Consider the following 19,050-nt stretch of genomic DNA (forward strand, 5'->3'; position numbering starts at 1 on the left):
TAGTCCCACGATTCCTATCAGGCAGGTTACTATACTTCTTTGTCTCGCTCTGTGGGGGCGCACTCCAGTCTAATGTTCATATTTTCTGTAGCAAGAAACTCGCTACTGTCCCGAGCAAATTGCGAAGACGCACTCCTACCCGCGTGAGGTCACTGTCGCTTCGTATTGTTTCAACGAAACGGGGCTTCCAATTTATTTCTTCGTAGAATGACAGAAACGGCCGCTTGTGCCATTGGCTCTTTTACTCTACGACTTGCGCAACCCATCAGCGCCCTAGTCGGTGCAAACGCTGCAACACTCAACAGTGACGGCAGAGGTGATTCATCGCAGGCAGCGTTTGTTCTCACTTAACCACGGCCGCTGGATAAAATAAACTGGCGAACAAGCTTGCTACCAAATTTATATCTCAGCAACAAGTCCATAAACTTGACACGGATTCCGCAATCAAGAAGCGCTGATCACACACCTCCTCTATTGAGAAACATCATGATTTGACTTCATGAATTTGAACGAACGGTTAAAGAGGCCCGTGATGGGGAAACCGCGGAAACGCCTCCCAAAAGTAAACAGCAACAGCGCCACCAGCGCTCCCTGCGTTTGGATACAACTTTTTAAATGTAAAGTGCGCATTGTATCTGGTAAAATAAATTGTCAATTACATTAAGTCAGCTAACTTTGCCAAATAGAAGCGCTAAAGTAGCTTTTTGGTCTTTAAAACTTGCAAGAACAATGTGTAGAAATTTCTCGCCTCTGCTTAAGAGATGGCGCGCAAACCACAAACTGACGTCATTGAAGTTGCTGGATCTTTCTCGAAAACGATCACGCGGACAAACTTGCGTCAGCTCCGTCCTCTGATTGGTGGGTGTTGGCGAAACCGCGTTGTTGCTGGCCCAGTCTGACCAATCGCAGGCTGCGACGTATTCTGCCTCGGCCTATTTAGCCTTTGTGCCCTCAGGAAGCCGACATTTTGCATTGAGACTGCGCCCGTGTGTACTCTTGTGTGCTGCTGCAAAGTGGTAAGTCAACGCTTTCTTTGTCTGAGCGCGTTTTCCTGCAGCGACGAAATTGACGCAGAGTGCGATCTTGAGGCTTGTAGTGCGAGCTGTCAGTGCGAGCGTTTGAAATTTACATGCAGGTAAGGATCGAGACTAGACCGATGTTGTGGTTAGCCATATGCTAATTGGACGCCGCTCTCGTGGTAGCTTCGAAATCTCATCAGTTCGACTTACTTGAATGTCCTTGTGTCTCGATAATTCACGGAGTACTGCTCGATGAGGCTACGACGTGTCTGTCAGTGTAGTGGCAGTTTTTCGTTAGGCCTATTGCGCTGTTACAGCTTCAGGGTGCGGTTGTCTTGGAGTATGTAGTTCCGGCACATCTGCGCGTTCTTGGCTTCTACAAATGATAATTTGGGTGTTACTGAATGCTGTTATAGCTTGTATATTGTCGAAGTTTTCTTTAGTTGTGCGTCTAAGTATACAGCACAGCCTGTTCGAATGCGAGCTGATTAGGCCTACGCGCCATCTTTGCTGAGTGCCGACACCCCATTGTTGCGTTTCTTTCCTGACTACCTCTTCAATTTATTTTGCAGATCAGCCATTATGCAGATCTTCGTGAAAACTCTCACCGGGAAAACCATCACGCTCGAAGTTGAACCGAGCGACACTATTGAAAATGTGAAGGCGAAAATTCAGGATAAGGAGGGCATCCCGCCTGACCAGCAGCGTCTGATTTTCGCCGGCAAGCAGCTCGAAGACGGGCGAACGTTGTCCGATTACAACATTCAGAAAGAGTCTACGCTCCACCTGGTGCTGCGACTCCGTGGTGGCATGCAGATATTCGTGAAGACTCTTACCGGCAAGACCATCACGCTCGAAGTTGAGCCGAGCGACACCATTGAAAATGTCAAGGCGAAAATTCAGGACAAGGAGGGAATCCCGCCTGACCAACAGCGACTTATCTTCGCCGGCAAGCAGCTCGAAGACGGCCGCACACTCTCTGACTACAACATCCAGAAAGAGTCCACCCTTCACCTCGTCTTGAGACTCCGCGGAGGCATGCAAATCTTCGTCAAGACGCTCACCGGAAAAACAATCACTCTGGAGGTCGAGCCCAGTGACACCATCGAAAACGTCAAGGCGAAAATCCAGGACAAAGAAGGGATCCCGCCCGATCAGCAGCGTCTCATCTTCGCCGGCAAACAGCTCGAGGACGGCCGCACACTCTCGGACTACAACATCCAAAAAGAGTCCACCCTTCATCTCGTCTTGCGACTCCGCGGAGGCATGCAAATCTTTGTCAAGACGCTCACCGGCAAAACAATCACTCTGGAGGTCGAGCCCAGTGACACCATCGAAAACGTCAAGGCGAAAATCCAGGACAAAGAAGGGATCCCGCCCGATCAGCAGCGTCTCATCTTCGCCGGCAAACAGCTCGAGGACGGTCGCACACTCTCTGACTACAACATCCAAAAAGAGTCCACCCTTCATCTCGTCTTGCGACTCCGCGGGGGCATGCAAATCTTTGTCAAGACGCTCACCGGCAAAACAATCACTCTGGAGGTCGAGCCCAGTGACACCATCGAAAACGTCAAGGCGAAAATCCAGGACAAAGAAGGGATCCCGCCCGATCAGCAGCGTCTCATCTTCGCCGGCAAACAGCTCGAGGACGGCCGCACACTCTCGGACTACAACATCCAAAAAGAGTCCACCCTTCACCTCGTCTTGCGACTCCGTGGAGGCATGCAAATCTTCGTGAAAACGCTCACTGGCAAGACCATCACACTCGAGGTTGAGCCGAGCGACACGATAGAGAACGTGAAGGCCAAAATCCAAGACAAAGAAGGCATTCCTCCGGACCAGCAGCGTCTCATCTTCGCTGGCAAGCAACTCGAAGACGGCCGAACCCTCTCAGACTACAACATTCAAAAGGAGTCGACCCTTCACCTTGTCCTTCGGTTGCGCGGAGGTATGCAGATTTTCGTCAAGACACTGACTGGAAAAACCATCACCCTTGAAGTGGAGCCTAGCGATACCATTGAAAACGTGAAGGCTAAAATTCAGGACAAAGAGGGTATTCCACCAGACCAGCAACGTCTTATTTTTGCAGGCAAGCAGTTGGAGGACGGGCGCACTCTCTCCGACTACAATATTCAGAAGGAATCTACCCTGCACCTTGTCCTGCGGCTCCGTGGTGGCCAGTAGAACTGTTTTTTTTTCTTTTTTCCTATAGCTGGAATGGTCCGGTGACTTTTTTTTTTTAATCCATTGGTGGTTCCGTGCCGGCCAGCGTCCACGTGAACAGGGCATGAGTCTGCCAATAAAAATTTCTTTTGCCTGAGATTTGCATCGTATCATTGTTTTTTGCCAAGTTCGCTGCGCTGTGACGGTGCAGCTTGAGCAATGGCATGTAGTTAGCTTTCCGAGCTAATCTCTTCGGGCACTTGTTTCAGACCCCAGCCACAAGTAGCTTTCTTTCTGGCAACAAAGTGCAGAATGGCAAGTTTATGTATGTTCTGGTGTTGCAGTCGTTTGGTTTAGCTAGTGCAGTTGTCGCAGTAATTTTGTGTTGGAGGTGATCCACTGCAGCGCATATGTTGTGAAAGCAGTAATAGTTGCATTTCATGTTTGGTGCAGGCATAAGCAAATTGTTATGATCAGTTGAAATGAATAGGTCACATTATGCTGCATTCCTTCTCCCTTTGAAGCATGTGATCTCGCCCAAGTGCTTTAATTTTATTTTAATGTTGCTTCATATTTTCTTTTTGGTTGTGTAGACATTGCCATTGGTTCTGCATGGTTAATGGCACATTATAATCTTAGTGGCAGGTTTGAGGGCCACTAAGATGTAGGTCACAGAATTTACTTTGTTTTATGCTTTAATTGGGGGGGGGGGGTAGCTACATGGGCTTGGATGTACGTTGCCTACTACTTATGCTTGTTTTATGCTTTGATTGAGGGGGTAGCTACATGGGCTTGTATGTATGGTGCCTACTACTTGTGCGAGCAGAGTACGAGGGACACATAAAGGCAGATTATACAAACACACAGTGCCAACTTTCAACAAAAGGTTTTCAGTTCTTGCTGCTGTACTTGTACTACTCAAAATGTAAGATGTGTGCATTGCTTGGTAAAGAACAAAACTGGGAAATCCACAAGCCGACAATTGTGGGCACGCTGATTATTTAGAACGGTGACTGTGTGAACAGATAATCAAGCTTTTTTTTTTTTGATAAAGAAATATTGGCACATACACTTGAATTTTGGTGCCATAATGCCGGACAGTCAGTTTTTTGACCCACGAGCCATCCAAGATTTTTGCCTTAATTACAGCTGTGCTCACTTGCACTAATTTGTCTATCAACATTCTGTGCTATATAAGGCAGAATAACGATAAGGTGCTGACCAAACAAGCAGCTGCCACGTGGCATACTCTGGGGGTAGGCAAAGAAAGCTTTGCTTTTAATTAAAAGCATTAAAGGCAACTTAAGCATGCAGTACCTTGTAATATGTGATGTGAACATTGTACTTCCCATCACTGGCTCCCTCCGAGTAGTAAAAACCAATCTTGCATGCCATGCTTTTGCATAGTGCAGGTGCTGGAAGTGCTATTGTAGCCACCATGCTTTAAGTACACAAAGATAATTACATAAAAATGTCTCATCTTGTAGCTTTAGTGCCCACAGCTGGTGTAAATTTTGAAGTATTCGTTGATGTACTGAGTGGTGAGACTCGGGTCCATAGTTGTGTGTGTGGTTCTGCCTAAGGGGACAATGCAAACTGCTTCTTAGTAATCCTCAGCTCAGCAATGAAAGAAACATGTAAAGCAAACTCCATGCATCCACACTGCATTCTTTCTGTGCTCCATTTCTCGTATGCGTTCAAAAAAGCTTTTGTTTTCTTAGTGCTGCCCCTGCCTGTGTGACCTGATGCACTTGGTACCGCCCAGTTGCAGCTTTTCTAAACCGTTCAAATAAATTTGTTTTGTCAACAGCATGTTTGATGTCAGAAATGTCCTCAAAACCTTGCTCCTTCAGATATTTCTTCAAGTTTGAGAACAAGTGATAGTCCGAAATGACCAGGTAAGGCGAGCAGATTGGATGGCGAACCAATTGGAAACTCGGGGCGTTCAATTTGGATGCCACGGTGTTGGACGTGTGTACAGGTGCATTGTCGTGAAAAAAAAGGAGGATGCCTTTGGTCAACTTTGCACGATGTTTCTTCTTAATTGCCTCCTTCAGCTGGTCTACCAAGTTAGCATAATACTGTCTGGTAATACTAGAGCGCTGAGGCAGGTAGTCCACCAACTCTCTTTCCATACTCGTAGTCCATACTCTCTTTATCCCAAAGAACAGATGCCAATGCTTTCTTGGTCGATTTCTGCGTGCAGAATGTTGCTCGCGGGGGCCCACTGTGACACCACTCCCTTGACCGTTTCTTTGTTTCAGGATCATACATGTGGAGCTAGGTTTCATGTAAAAGGTCCTGTGCACCTTCGAACCAGGCCAAAATGGCTACAGATGCTTCAAGTTGTTCCTTCTTCTGATCACTGTCCAACCATTTTGGAACGCACTTCGCTGACAGCTTGCACATGTCTAGGGTACTGGAGATAACTAACCCAACATTCTCCTGTGAGACATCCAGTATTTGGGCTATCTTTTTGTGAATAATCGCCACTCCTCAATAATGAGCTCATGGGCAGTATCACAGGTTACCGGGCCAGTTGACCTTGGTGGGGGTGTCCGCCGCAGGGCTCATCATCAATGGTGAAATTTCTAGTCTTGAAATGAGATATTCAGGTTTTGACAGTGCTGTAAGTAGGACAATTCTCCCCCAGTGTTTGTGACATATCGGCATGAATGTCTTTTGCCGGGTTTCCGTGGCTTCACAGAAACTTCATGGTGGCCCGTTACCCCAATGACGTGAAACAGCCCCTGTTGTCACAGCTTCTCACTAAGAGAAAAAACATCTGATATTTGCACAGTTTATATATTATGATGTTAGGCTTACATATAACACCATACTCGTTTTTTCTATTTCATCTGTAAGGGGGAAAAGCCAAGAATTTATCAGCACCGCCACGTACCTCAGATGGCCAAAATTAACTTGGCACACTCCACTATGGCATCACCACCGTGCTGTTTCAGGGCGTTCAAACTTTCGTTTTTTGGTTCTTTGATGCAAGAAAACACACAATGAGCGAGTCCATTGGGAAATAGTTCTACGTTAGAGGGACTTGGAAGAAAATACTAAGCCAGACTAAACTGGCACATCATGCTTTTGAGGTACGAAAAAATGGGCTTCATCTGCCAGAATGTACATATGTTACCTTGAAATGCTACCCTGAAATGCTTCCTTGAAATGCCGCCACAGCTCTCCATGATGCCTAGTTGTGGCAACATATCTGCATGACACTTGTATTATTATTCATTATTAAAGAAAGAATGACACTGCATCCCTAAGTGAATGGAAGTACAACATGACAAGTCTTGTAGGCTTCTTGCACAGAAGCTTGTCTCATGTCACTTGTCCTTTTTATTTTTTAAGACGAGCACTATTTACCACACAACCCATGGAGCCATATGCATTACATCATATGTACTCTCTTTCCCTTCCTACAAGTAATTCTAAATCATTTCTGCGGAATTTTTTTCACATGGAAATTAATGCTGTAATCTGCGCTTCAGCTCACATTTAATCGCTGCACCAAACAAAAAAATCACCGCCCAGGCACTCCGTACAGATGGTTAGCCAACGAAGCTGAAATGTGTGGCCCCAGTGTTTATGACTGGGTTAATCCCAACAATTCATTAAACGACGGCTTGGTAAGCTGTCGGATCCTCGGTATGCAGTTGCTGCTTGCGCTCGGCTGCACAAGCCTGTTCCTGTGCCCGGGCTGCAGCATTGGCACGGGTAGACGAGCTCGTTCCCGCTTCTGCTCGTGGCTTTGCTGATCGAAAGCTGCCTGCTGCTCGGGAGTACGTACGACGCATGGCCTACCCATTTCGGAGCCGGAGAGAAACTGCTGCGCACGTGCTTGGCTACGACAGAGAGCAATGACATCCCTACTGGTGCAGCTAAAGCAACACCACCTAGACAACACAAGGCCTTTTCACTTCGATCCATGATGTCATGTTACCTGACCCTACTGCCACAGAATCCAGTGAGGATGCTCCCAAGTAGGCAACAGTGATTTTGATGTCACCGCTTTCATCATGCCAGCCTTGTCAAAGGAAATTTTGGGCCAGGTAGCAAGCTGCCATGAGTCAGAGTAAAGAGGCCTTGTGCTATCTAGGTGATGTTGGCTAATTGCATGTCTCTCTTTCTCTTTTTCATGCATGCACATGGGGTTGTGCCAGAAGAGTTTTTGGTGTACAGGCGAACGACAGACGGACGTATCTGCCAGCCATATACAGCTTCACTGTAAAAACACAATAGGTGTGAAACTGAGATCCTGAATTAGATACTCTAATGCATGATCACAACTTCAGGGAGCTAATGCCAATTTCATAGATAATAGTGGATTCCTTTACACATGTCCCTCACTTCACCAAGAATGCGAATGTTGTGGTTGCTGTATGTGGAAAATCCTTACACTGGTGACGAAAAAATGTGCACAGACCCATGGCTTGGACATTCTTATGGGAGAACATGGCGTTGTGTTCCTGTGTCCAAGTTTCATTGTAACCTTGGTCCCACTACTGGGCTGTAGTTCATCCAGGCACAATGCATTGCATTGCTGCTCCTTGTTTTAAAGCCAAGCTTTCTCAGTGAACTCTCCCACAGTTTCCTGAATGTGGCTGCTGTCTTGCGAGATAGAGGCATGCTTCACGTCACGTAAGCCCTCTGCACAAGCCAGTTTTCATTACACCATGGATGCAGGAATAAAATACGAAAAACAATGGTCAATCTTAGCATTGTCTCTCACACTGTAGTTCTCTTAGCATACATCTGTCCTCACCATTCTTCCATTGAAAAAAATCACCTTCATCCTTGTGGCATCACTGCGTTGATGTATCAGTGCACATTCGCATGAACTGCTGTTTGCATCTCACCTTAGATTGTGAATGGTGTAGCACATAAACATTGGAGCACATTAAATTTGTGACTGGTATGGTGCATAAACATTGCATAATATTACATGTTGCATAGATGACACTGAAGATGACTGTATGCATTGGATTTAGTTTTATAGCATTTAAGTTACTGCTTCATGAGAGCTTTGCTACAAACTGATTCCAACATGTGCACTGGATAATTTTTTTAGCTCCAAAACCTACAGTTTTTACGTTTTCCTGTTTGTCGTCAATGGTGTTAACTTCGTTCAGCTCTCTTTGGCGGTTGGAATGGCACATCTTACAATGTGCCCAAATTTTTTTTACATTTGTTGCACTGGTTCCCATATGATGAACATTCCCTTAACTTATGAAAGCTTTTGCAAAAACTGCACACCCTTTTGGAAGGAGTGAACTTGCTCGTCTTTGTTCAGTTATTCTCCAGCATTCTTCAGGGCCATAGTTACTTCTGTGGTTGTAATTCTCGAGCTGCTCACTCGTTTATGAATACATCAAGATGTCATCTATTGAGCTAATGTTGCTGAGAATTCTTCCAGAATTTTGCTGGAGACTTGTTGGAAAACGTCTGGTGCTGTTGTGTTGCCAAAAGGGACTATCTTGAAGCAGTAATTCTATCTTCTGGGTGGTGTACAGAAGGCTAGATACTTTGTTATACATTCTGACACTTTCATTTGTCAGAAACCTTTCTTCAGGTCCAGCAGAGTAAACCTGATGCAGCACTCTGATTTGCACAATGATTTGTTCCAGTGTCCTCTATGGGTAATGCCACCTGTTAATAACTTTGCTACTGTGTTTCACTACATACCACCATTTGGCTGCAGAATGGAATTGGTTCTGTTAACTTCGGAATCTTCAAGCACATGCTGGAAGTGACCTGACAACAAAAAACTGCACCGTCAAGCTCAAAGGTGAACTTCTGCATTTTTAAATGTTACTCTATCCCAAAATGCTGCCACTGTGCTTCAATAATGCATCTCAGTGATTCCAACAATGAGGGACAGTTTGAAGGACACATGTCTACTGCAACATTTTCAGATGCTAAAATGGTAGCAAAATCAAAGTTGCTGAATTAGAGAGTAGCATTACCAAAGTCCAGTGACTGCTTTGCTTTTGTTGCTGTTGCCTCAAAACATGGCTTGTACCCTCATGGGGGATTGGCCACACTAGGTTGATTGAAAAAAGCATCTAACAAAATATCAAAAGGGGTGAAGGCAAAAATTCAACATGAACCATTAGGCTAGTAAAAGCTAATAGCAATTTCTAGAGGGCCTATACATAAATTTAGGATATAATGAAAATAAAGTGAGCCACTGTCGGTGCCCTAGCAGCAAAATTGGCGAGATGCTTTAGTGAACTTGCGTATAGCAGTAATCATTGACTCATGGCTTGTGCATAGTTGACGGGCACCGAAGGACAAAATGTTTGGTGTAGTAAGCGCTACTCCCAGCTTTCTAGTTGGAAATATGAGGAACATTCTGCAGAGGGAGGAGAAGAAGCGGCAATTAAGGAAGAAAGAAATGTTCCATAGTTTCCAGTTCATTACAATTAAGAGGAGCAATGGTTAGTTATGGACAGACCAGATCTATGAAGATAAAAATTTGGGCGGGCAACCCTACAATGGAAGCTTGCTAAGGTCACTTAGCATTGTTGTGAAAGACATTTGCTCGTGTTCCACTGGAAATTCAGATGTCGAAAATCATCTGCAGAAAGTAGGCATGATTCATAACAATTTAGAAATAAAAGGCATTTAAATCTAGCTCCTGTTGTAAAAGCGAAAGCAGGAAGAATATTTAGAACTGGGCCATTTAGTGATTATGATGCGAGTGAGCCAGTTGATTCATTTAAAAAGATTCCACTGTGACAGAGGACCCAGACAAAACGGACTTCTGAGAAATTGTCTTTGTCAAGAGACAAAAATATACTCAGCAGGTGTGACCGATTATTAGAAGTTCTCAATATCATCAAAAATCAGTTTCACCTTTAATGAATTTGTTTTTGGAGAAATCAGGCATGGTAGCTGAACAGGAAGTTTTGGTAACAGCGTCTGAACAAAAACAACTTGTGGTTGTCGCTAACACCGCTGACCTGCTCTGAAAAACGAATCGGGAGAATTGATGAAAACAGATTAAGAATGAGAGAAGGATGCATTGTAAAGCCTCAGTAAAGTCAGGACAGTAAGATGCTTAAATTTGTATTCAAGCAGGAGCATTCCAGCCTCCAGATAAAGCACGTCATTAGCCACAACACTTGCCAACCCAAGACAAAGATGCAGCACTCGCCTTTCTATTAATATTAAAGGTCATGGCTTGTATTTTGCACATCCTGAAACAAGGACACAGCCAAATTTGAGAATGGGAGAGGCATGAAGTTTATAAATCGTCAGCAACGCAGCCCTATGCATACCTGTTTTATTATTACTGAAATGGCACAACAATACCATTGCACCTTCTCCTTTACTAGCATTTGTTTCAATTTGCTGCTGCCAGTTTAGCTTGCCATTATATGTTATTCCTAAGTACTTCAAAGCTGCAACTTGCAGTATCATTTCATTTCGATAATGAAGAGAAATGAAAATGGGATTTGACAATGGAAACACAAGTAACAAGCATTTCTTCATGTTAAGGGAAAAAAGACATCTGTCCTTTTCCCTTAACTTTGCCTAACTTCCTTTTTTTTCCGTACAGCCAGGACTCAAGTGCAGACAAGTAAGATTGCATACTTTGGTGTAACATATTGATATCATGTGATAAGGAGAAAAAAACAATGTCATCAGCATAGAGATAGAGTTTCACATCCTGCTGAACTAGGACACAAGATAACAAACTATAAACAAAAGCAGAGTAAGAACTGATCCTTGTGGTACACCTCTCATTTGTTTATATGTGCCTGATGTAACCCCATCCTTGAAACAAAAGAATTGTCTATCAGAAAGGAACTCTTCTATCCAGGCCAGCTCACCATCAAACTCATCTTGGCGGAATGAGCCATGTACACTGGCTTATAGCCAAAGAAAAGCAATGTGGAAAAGTCTCCAAAATCATTCACCGAAAAATTGGGTTGGCTATAAATTCTATATTTGTTGAACAAGATGAACAAAAAAACTTCTTGCAGCAGAGTGCAGCACTGTCCTGCAGGCTGCAGAACAGCACAGCTCGCTAATCAAAAAATAACATTCCATGCTTCACACTGTCATATGCTTTTGCAATATCTGAAGTTACCAAAGCTGATACATCTCCTGATAGCCCTGTGAGTCGAATATGGCTTTCTAAATCAACGTGAGCTGACCATATGGAACATTGAGGCCTAAATCCTATTTGTCTAGAGCACAGAATACCCGAGGAAGAAGTGAATTCATTGAGCCAGACATAAATAGACAAGAACCGCTCACGTATAGGAGTAATTCAAGCTGAATTGTGACATTGAAAATTGTTATCATTCACCCAATTCCACAACCTCTTTCCACAAACATCCCTTTTTAATTTCCTAAGAAGTGTGCTAAGAATTAAGATCTCCTGCCAGTAGCATTTCATTTGAACAAGTTCGGGACAGCGAGTCCACAGGTGATAAGTGCACTTGACTCCATTCGGGAAGTACATATTAACCACTGTAAACGCAGCGCAACCAGGCAGTAAGAAATCTAATCCCCTAAAGTTCGTAGTCTGAACGCACATGTTCAAAAGAGACAGTTACTTTATGATACACTTTTTATGACAGCCCTCCATCTGCTTTAGTCAAAGGACAGTGCTGCACTGTGCTGTAAGAAGTCAAGTGGAAGAATGTTCAGGAACACAAGGTTCAGAAATAGTAATTTAAATAATAGTTCTCTAAATGTATTTCGCAGCACAATCAAGTGTACCTTGTACAGGTACTTCTTCAAGGCAATGAACTCAGTGCCTGCAGCTGCGGGCTTGTGCTGATGCTAAGACGGGTGTCACATGGTGCAATCTGGTTGCGATTGAGTCCAATCCAGATTGAATTTCTAGGTCGAAATTGGCTCCTTTGTGCAAACTGTGAAAGGGAGCCAATCACATCCGAAAATTTCGATGCGGATCAGGCTCGATTACAATTGAAAGTGGCAGTGTGACACCAGTAGAGTGGCTTTAAAGTTGAAATGCTTATAATTATGTTTGCACCGTTAAAAGATGAACCAATTTATTAAAGCAGTTCAACTTTACTTTTTCTCGTCACTTACACACTAGTGACTATGCTTCTCCGATTGTAATAATCATCAGATTTTTTTTCCCTGCAATAAAATCACATTAAATAAGTGCCCCAGAAGCAGCTGATGTTAGCATTATATGTATATCGTATATTGTCCAGTGTCCATCCTCTTTATAATATTTCCAATAAACTTTATTATCTCCCTACCTGTTGCCGTGACAGGGAAGGTACCTTTGTGTGGAAGGGGATAGAGGCAGTAATGTTGGACTGGGGAGGTATGGGGTCAATCTGTAGGTTAGAGTGTTCATTGCAGAAAATAGCACCTCTTCATCATCACAGTCTCTCTCTCCCAGGGTGGTGTATGCTCAGGTGACAGCGTTAGCTTGCTGGTTTCCGTGAAGATTTTCATGGACAGCCCCCTCCCCCCCTTAGGGGCCCAAACAATTTCTACTTCAGGAGGAATTGACGAAGCACTATCACGGATGCGGTGGGCTAGGATGAAAGTCCTTCCTTTGGCAAAGTTGCAGCAGGCAGCTTGAGAGTTGGCAAAGCTCCTAAATGTGCATGCGCATGCATTTGCAACATAGGAGAGAAATGCTCACGACTAAAGGGGCCTACAATTGTTCTAGTACACTCTATCATGACTGCGTGAATACGCTCATCTCAGTCAGTATTGTTCTAGTATTGGCTTGCTTGTTTGGTTATTTCTATGACAACAAATCACCTGTGCCTTATATACAGGGATGTGTGTATTTCTCTTGAAGTGGTACAAAAACGATTTTGGGTGCAACTGCCACATACTACTCTGTTCTTGCTCAAATTTCACAGCAAGATTGCATTTTATTGCCTGGATAGTTCAATGTAGCACTTGGTAATATTACTTGCCAAGTTCTTGATAAAAAAGTTGGAAAGCGATATAATGTCTAGTTGAATTTTTCGATGAAAGCATCTTCATGGGTGAGTTGGGGGTGAGATCGAATGAGGTGTATGAACAATATGGTTTATTGTGAGAGCCACATGCACTGGAGTGACAACGTTTGACAAGAAACTCTACGGTTTGATCGACGTCAACTAGAGGTTTAATCGCATTAGAAAGTTTTGTCATGAGTTATCATCACTGCAATTATCATCATAGTCATACATGTACCACATACCCAGTGACCCCAGTTGCACATACCCAGTATATGCAAGCACAGCAGATATATGCCCAGTAACCCTAGGGTTACCGGGTTTATGGGGCACATATGGGTATGTGGGGCACATTCCCAGTGGCACATATTTTGACTGCACTATCTTTGGGATTGGCCCGTGAAATAGGCTAGAAACAGGTTGAAAGTAAATACAAAATATGAAAAAGTGCCGGTAACTCACCATCCTCATCATATAAGGAAGACCTAGTGTTCAAAATATCAAGTGTCCTTCATCTCTGTCTTTCGGATGCACCCTTGAGCAAAGAATTTGAAGGCCATGCTGGTCATGCTTTGTCGTGTTCATAGAGTTCAATGCAGGCAAATTCAACATTGCTCCTTACAAACCACGCAAGTAACATTGCAGATTTGTTTCTTTTTCTCCAAAGAAGCGATCACTGGACGCTGGATTTGGATGGCACATATTGTTAAGTTTGTAAACAATAAATTGACATTTTTGTCTATTTTTTCTGCCATACTTTATATGCCAGTGGCGTAAGCAGAAATTTATTTTCGAGGTGGGAAGGGTTCCACAGACAACTACCATGCTTTCCCTTCCGTTGCCTCTCTCTCTCTCTTTACACACACAAACACACACACACACACACATACATACATACATATATATATATATATATATATATATATATATATATATATATATATATATATATATATATATATATATATATATATATATATATATAGAGAGAGAGAGAGAGAGAGAGAGAGAGAGAGAGAGAGAGAGAGAGAGAGAGAGGGGGTTCGGGACCACCTGGGTCGTTATGAAGGTGACAACAAATCAACATTCCTTGCTCGGTTTTCCCTAGGACCGCACGAGGCGAGTTTGCTGGGGTTTCCGTCGCAACGGATCTAAGAAAAGCGAACATCGTTATGAGCAAAAGCCCCCAAATCTTCGCTCTCGCACCCCTAGCATAGACTTTCATACAATACATTATTGTGGGAAACTGACCCCTAGTACGTACTCGCGCCTGCGCACAAACATCGGGCGATTCCTGAAATGACCGTCCCTCGTCTTACTAATCGTAGGCTGCGACGTTTTCTCCCTCCGCCAGAATGAATTTTGTGCTTGCTTGATTTGTGGTTGTGGTTGCCCGCAGAAAGCTAACATTTGCATTGTCTGCACTTGCAGCGCTCGTGTACATGCTGGCAGAAGGTAAGGCAGCTCTTTTAGCGCGTTTTCTGCAGCGACGAAGTTGACGCAGAGTAAGGTCTCGAGACTCGTTGTGCGTGCCGCCAGTGCGAGCGTTCTAAATTTTACTGGACCAGCAGCAGGTACGGGTCGATCGCAGGCTGGTGTGCTAGCTGGTGGTAGGCAGACCTCGTTGTAGATTTAAAAACCTTTCTTTATTTCGATTTATTTGGATTTCTTTCGCGTCTTTATGATTCGCGGAGTAGCTATGTGATGAGCCGGCGCGTCTGTCGCTCTTAGTTTTAGGCCTATTGCGACGCATAACTCGCAGAGGTCGCGCAACCAAGTCCGTCGCCCGCTTTGTTGGAAGAGCGTCTGTTTTGCTTCAGTTGCTCACTGCTCAATTTTTCAGACGCCATGCTCTTGCGTATGTGTACACTGATGCTTATTTTACGTGGCAATGGCATTGCATCCATCGCGCGATATTTAGGTGTGGCGGATATGGCCGGTCGCACTTGCCGGTGTGAACATCGGTCGCTTTTTTTCGTCTGTCGTGCGTATTCCTCAAGTCGCCGGTGTAAATAAGCCGGTTGGGCTTGTAGTGGCCGGTATTATACGGAATGTTTGTTTAATTATGCCTCTTTAAGAACCTAGCGAAGCTTGTTCGAAAGCGGGCTGGCTAGGCCTAGGCGCCATTTTTGCTAATGTAGGCACCATCTTTGCCGATGTGCCAAGACCATTCTGTACCATTAATTTCCTACTGTGCTTAATTTCTTTTACAGATTAGCCAGCATGCAGATCTTCGTGAAGACGCTCACCGGAAAGACCATCACGCTCGAAGTTGAACCGAGCGACACCATTGAAAATGTCAAGGCAAAAATTCAGGATAAGGAGGGAATCCCGCCTGACCAGCAGCGTCTAATCTTCGCCGGCAAGCAGCTCGAAGATGGCCGCACACTCTCGGACTACAACATTCAGAAAGAGTCCACCCTTCACCTCGTCTTGCGACTACGCGGAGGAATGCAAATCTTTGTCAAGACGCTTACCGGGAAAACAATCACTCTGGAGGTAGAGCCAAGTGACACCATTGAAAATGTCAAGGCGAAAATCCAGGACAAGGAGGGAATCCCGCCTGACCAGCAGCGTCTAATCTTCGCCGGCAAGCAGCTCGAAGATGGCCGCACACTCTCGGACTACAACATTCAGAAAGAGTCCACCCTTCACCTCGTCTTGCGACTCCGTGGAGGCATGCAGATCTTTGTCAAGACGCTCACCGGAAAAACAATCACTCTGGAGGTAGAGCCAAGTGACACAATCGAAAATGTTAAGGCGAAAATCCAGGACAAGGAGGGGATCCCACCCGATCAGCAGCGTCTCATCTTCGCTGGCAAGCAGCTCGAGGACGGCCGCACACTCTCGGACTACAACATTCAGAAAGAGTCGACCCTTCACCTTGTTCTGCGACTCCGTGGAGGTATGCAAATATTTGTGAAAACGCTCACTGGCAAGACAATCACACTTGAGGTCGAGCCGAGTGATACGATAGAAAACGTGAAGGCCAAGATCCAGGACAAGGAAGGCATTCCTCCAGACCAGCAGCGTCTCATCTTCGCCGGCAAACAGCTTGAGGACGGCCGCACTCTCTCGGACTACAACATTCAAAAAGAGTCCACCCTTCACCTCGTCTTGCGACTCCGCGGAGGCATGCAGATCTTTGTCAAGACGCTCACTGGAAAAACAATCACTCTGGAGGTAGAGCCAAGTGACACAATCGAAAATGTGAAGGCAAAAATCCAGGACAAGGAGGGGATCCCACCCGATCAACAGCGTCTTATCTTCGCTGGCAAACAGCTCGAAGATGGCCGCACTCTCTCAGACTACAACATACAAAAAGAATCAACCCTTCACCTTGTGCTACGACTCCGTGGAGGTATGCAAATATTTGTGAAAATGCTCACTGGCATGACAATCACAGTTGAGGTCGAGCTGAGTGACACAATTGAAAACGTGAAGGCCGAAATTCAGGACAAAGAAGGCATTTCTCCGCACCAGCAGCGTCTCGTTTTTGCCAGCAAACAGCTCGAGGAGGGCCGTACACTCTTGGACTAAACATTCAAAAAGAGCCCACCCTTCACTTTGTCTTGCGGCCCTGTAGAGGCATGCAAATTTTCGTGAAAACACTCGCTGGCAAAATTATCCACCTTACACCATTGACAATGTGGAGGCTAAAATTCAGGACAAGGAAGGTAACCCACCGGACCAGCAGGGTCTTGATCATTGCAGGCAAGCAGCTGGAGGACGGGTACACTCTTTCAGACAATATTCAGGAGGTGTCTACCCTGCACCTTGTTATGCTGCTCCTTGATGACCAGTAGGACATTTTTTTGTTACTTCTAGCTGCAATGGTCCAGTGACGTTTTTTATTGGTTTAATGATTACCAGCTACTGGACACTCCACATGAATGGGACATGCAAGTCTCCAATAAAAAAAATCCGTGCTGGTTGTTTGCCTATTCTTACTGTTACTGTCAAGTTCACTGAACCGTGTACAGTGCAGCTTGAGCTATGGCATGTAGTTATTAGTTTTTCCACTTTTAAGATGCGTTGTCAGTCATGGCACTCGAAGGCTCTATCACATGTTGGGAGGAAGCTTTAATTCGGGTCCAACTCTGACACTGCCTATTCAGATACATGTAAAACGCAGAAGCTCTTCTGAGATAATCCTTGGACTGACTTTAACGAAAATTGTTGCATTTGGGAGAGCGTCAAATTCTAGTGACTGTTGGAAGAGGAATTTCGATTTAGGGCCTGAATTTTGTTAAAAGAATTTTCAAAAGTTCGAAAGAAATAGAAGCGCAACATTTACAAATTAATAGCTCTGCATCAGGAACGGGTATCGTGGTTCTGTACTTGGCATCTATTGGATCATTCAAAGTGGATAAATTTGATATGTCAATTTGTCTTGCATGAATTTGTTGCGTTGTGTTCAAGGGTTCTGCAAAAGCTGTATTTACATATTACTAAATTTTTTTAGAAAAGTGTAACATCAATTTTGCCCACTTTAGATGTACTATTAGATGCAGTTCACATCATTGTGATATTATTTTTCACTGCTGCGTTACAGTAGCAGAGTTACAGGTTGTGCTTGCATCTGTACTTGCTAGAACCCTGTATACATTAAGTTCTAAACTTCACAATTTCGTTCTCTGAAAATTTGCAGTTTTGCCAATATTATTAGTAAAATATTGATGACCTCAATAAAAAGTTCGAACCAAGCAGTCACTACATTTGAAGTTTTTCTTTTAAATACAATGAACCTTGTCAAGTTTGGTGCAGTGGTTGCTGAGAACAACGAATTCTCCTTTCACATATATTCAGATAGGAGCACCTGAGCTAAAGCTTCCTTTTAACTTTGCTTTCATGTTTAACAAGATGGTGAATGGAAAGTTAAGGCCACGTCATGCTGTTCCACAACTGCATTTTAGTGGAAAGTTGCGTCAAGCCTGTGCCATGAGTTAACTTAAATGCTTGCAGTGTAAGCTGGAGGTGCGGCTCCATAGGAGCTCCATTTTCGGCAGCAAGCACTAGCAGGTCTTCATGGTGAGGTCTCTTTGCATTGTTTTCATGAGAGTGAACTTGGCTTCCTGCTCGCTGTACTGCATCCTGCTTTCCTGTGGCAAGTGCTAAGTTGGCCAAACTAGCAGGTGCGTCAATGACCATTTGAGGGAGCATCGCGCATCGGTGCAGGCTTTTGTAGTGGGGGAGGCACCTAGCTGACATAAGAGTTGTCGGTGTACCGCAACACTTACTAATACATGTATTCTTGGGACCCTTAGGAATGCAGAATCCAAGGGAATTGTACGAGGCTTAATGCATAAAGAAAAAACATATTTTGTTTGAGCACTGTGTCCATTAACTTGTCAAAAAGGAAAAGCTTTATCTGTAGAAAATATAGTTTGCAAGAGTGAAATGTGTGAACGTGTTAGATAATGTGTGCAATGGCAGTGGTTTTCTGTCAACCCCGCGAAGAACTGCTGTTTCCATATCTCAGAGTAAAAATCAGAAGTTCATCGCTTCTCCTGTGTATCTTGCTGTGTCCTGTCTAAATTTGTGCCGTAAAACCATGTTTCATTGTTGTCACCTTCAACTTATGGCACGTACCACTAAGGGGGATTGGCCATGGTTTGCAATGGAAAAATAATATTAAGTCCTTGCTTCCTTTTAAAGTATTGGTCAGAACTGCTTATAGTTGAACCAAATCAGCTTTTTAGTTGCACTAAGATCAGCACCGAAAGGTCAAGTGGTTGTTCCACTTGACCTTTGATACTGCTGTCGCTCGCGTGTTAAGCAAGCTGGGTTTTGCGACTTTGTGGATTCATGCTGTGCTGTTATTTGCACAACATTACCTAGTACTGATATGAAAGGCAAGATTAATGCTGATAATGTTGCTAGAATATAAATGTGTTGCAAGAGTA

The 19,050-nt window shown here is 44.2% G+C and overlaps 1 protein-coding gene across 1 annotated transcript; it reads left to right on the forward strand.

The window, feature by feature from the left end:
• The first annotated feature begins 906 nt into the window (after window positions 1-906).
• Window positions 907-17,078, forward strand: LOC126541756 (polyubiquitin-C). Its single transcript, XM_055076906.1, is given in 6 exon segments — window positions 907-1,016; window positions 1,592-3,199; window positions 15,367-16,679; window positions 16,682-16,777; window positions 16,780-16,844; window positions 16,846-17,078. Coding segments are annotated over 5 exon segments (3,177 nt in total). The 5' UTR covers window positions 907-1,016; window positions 1,592-1,601; the 3' UTR covers window positions 16,951-17,078.
• The last annotated feature ends 1,972 nt before the right edge of the window (window positions 17,079-19,050 follow it).

The sequence above is a fragment of the Dermacentor andersoni genome, chromosome 2, assembly GCF_023375885.2.
Source record: "Dermacentor andersoni chromosome 2, qqDerAnde1_hic_scaffold, whole genome shotgun sequence".
Classification (NCBI taxonomy): domain Eukaryota; kingdom Metazoa; phylum Arthropoda; class Arachnida; order Ixodida; family Ixodidae; genus Dermacentor; species Dermacentor andersoni.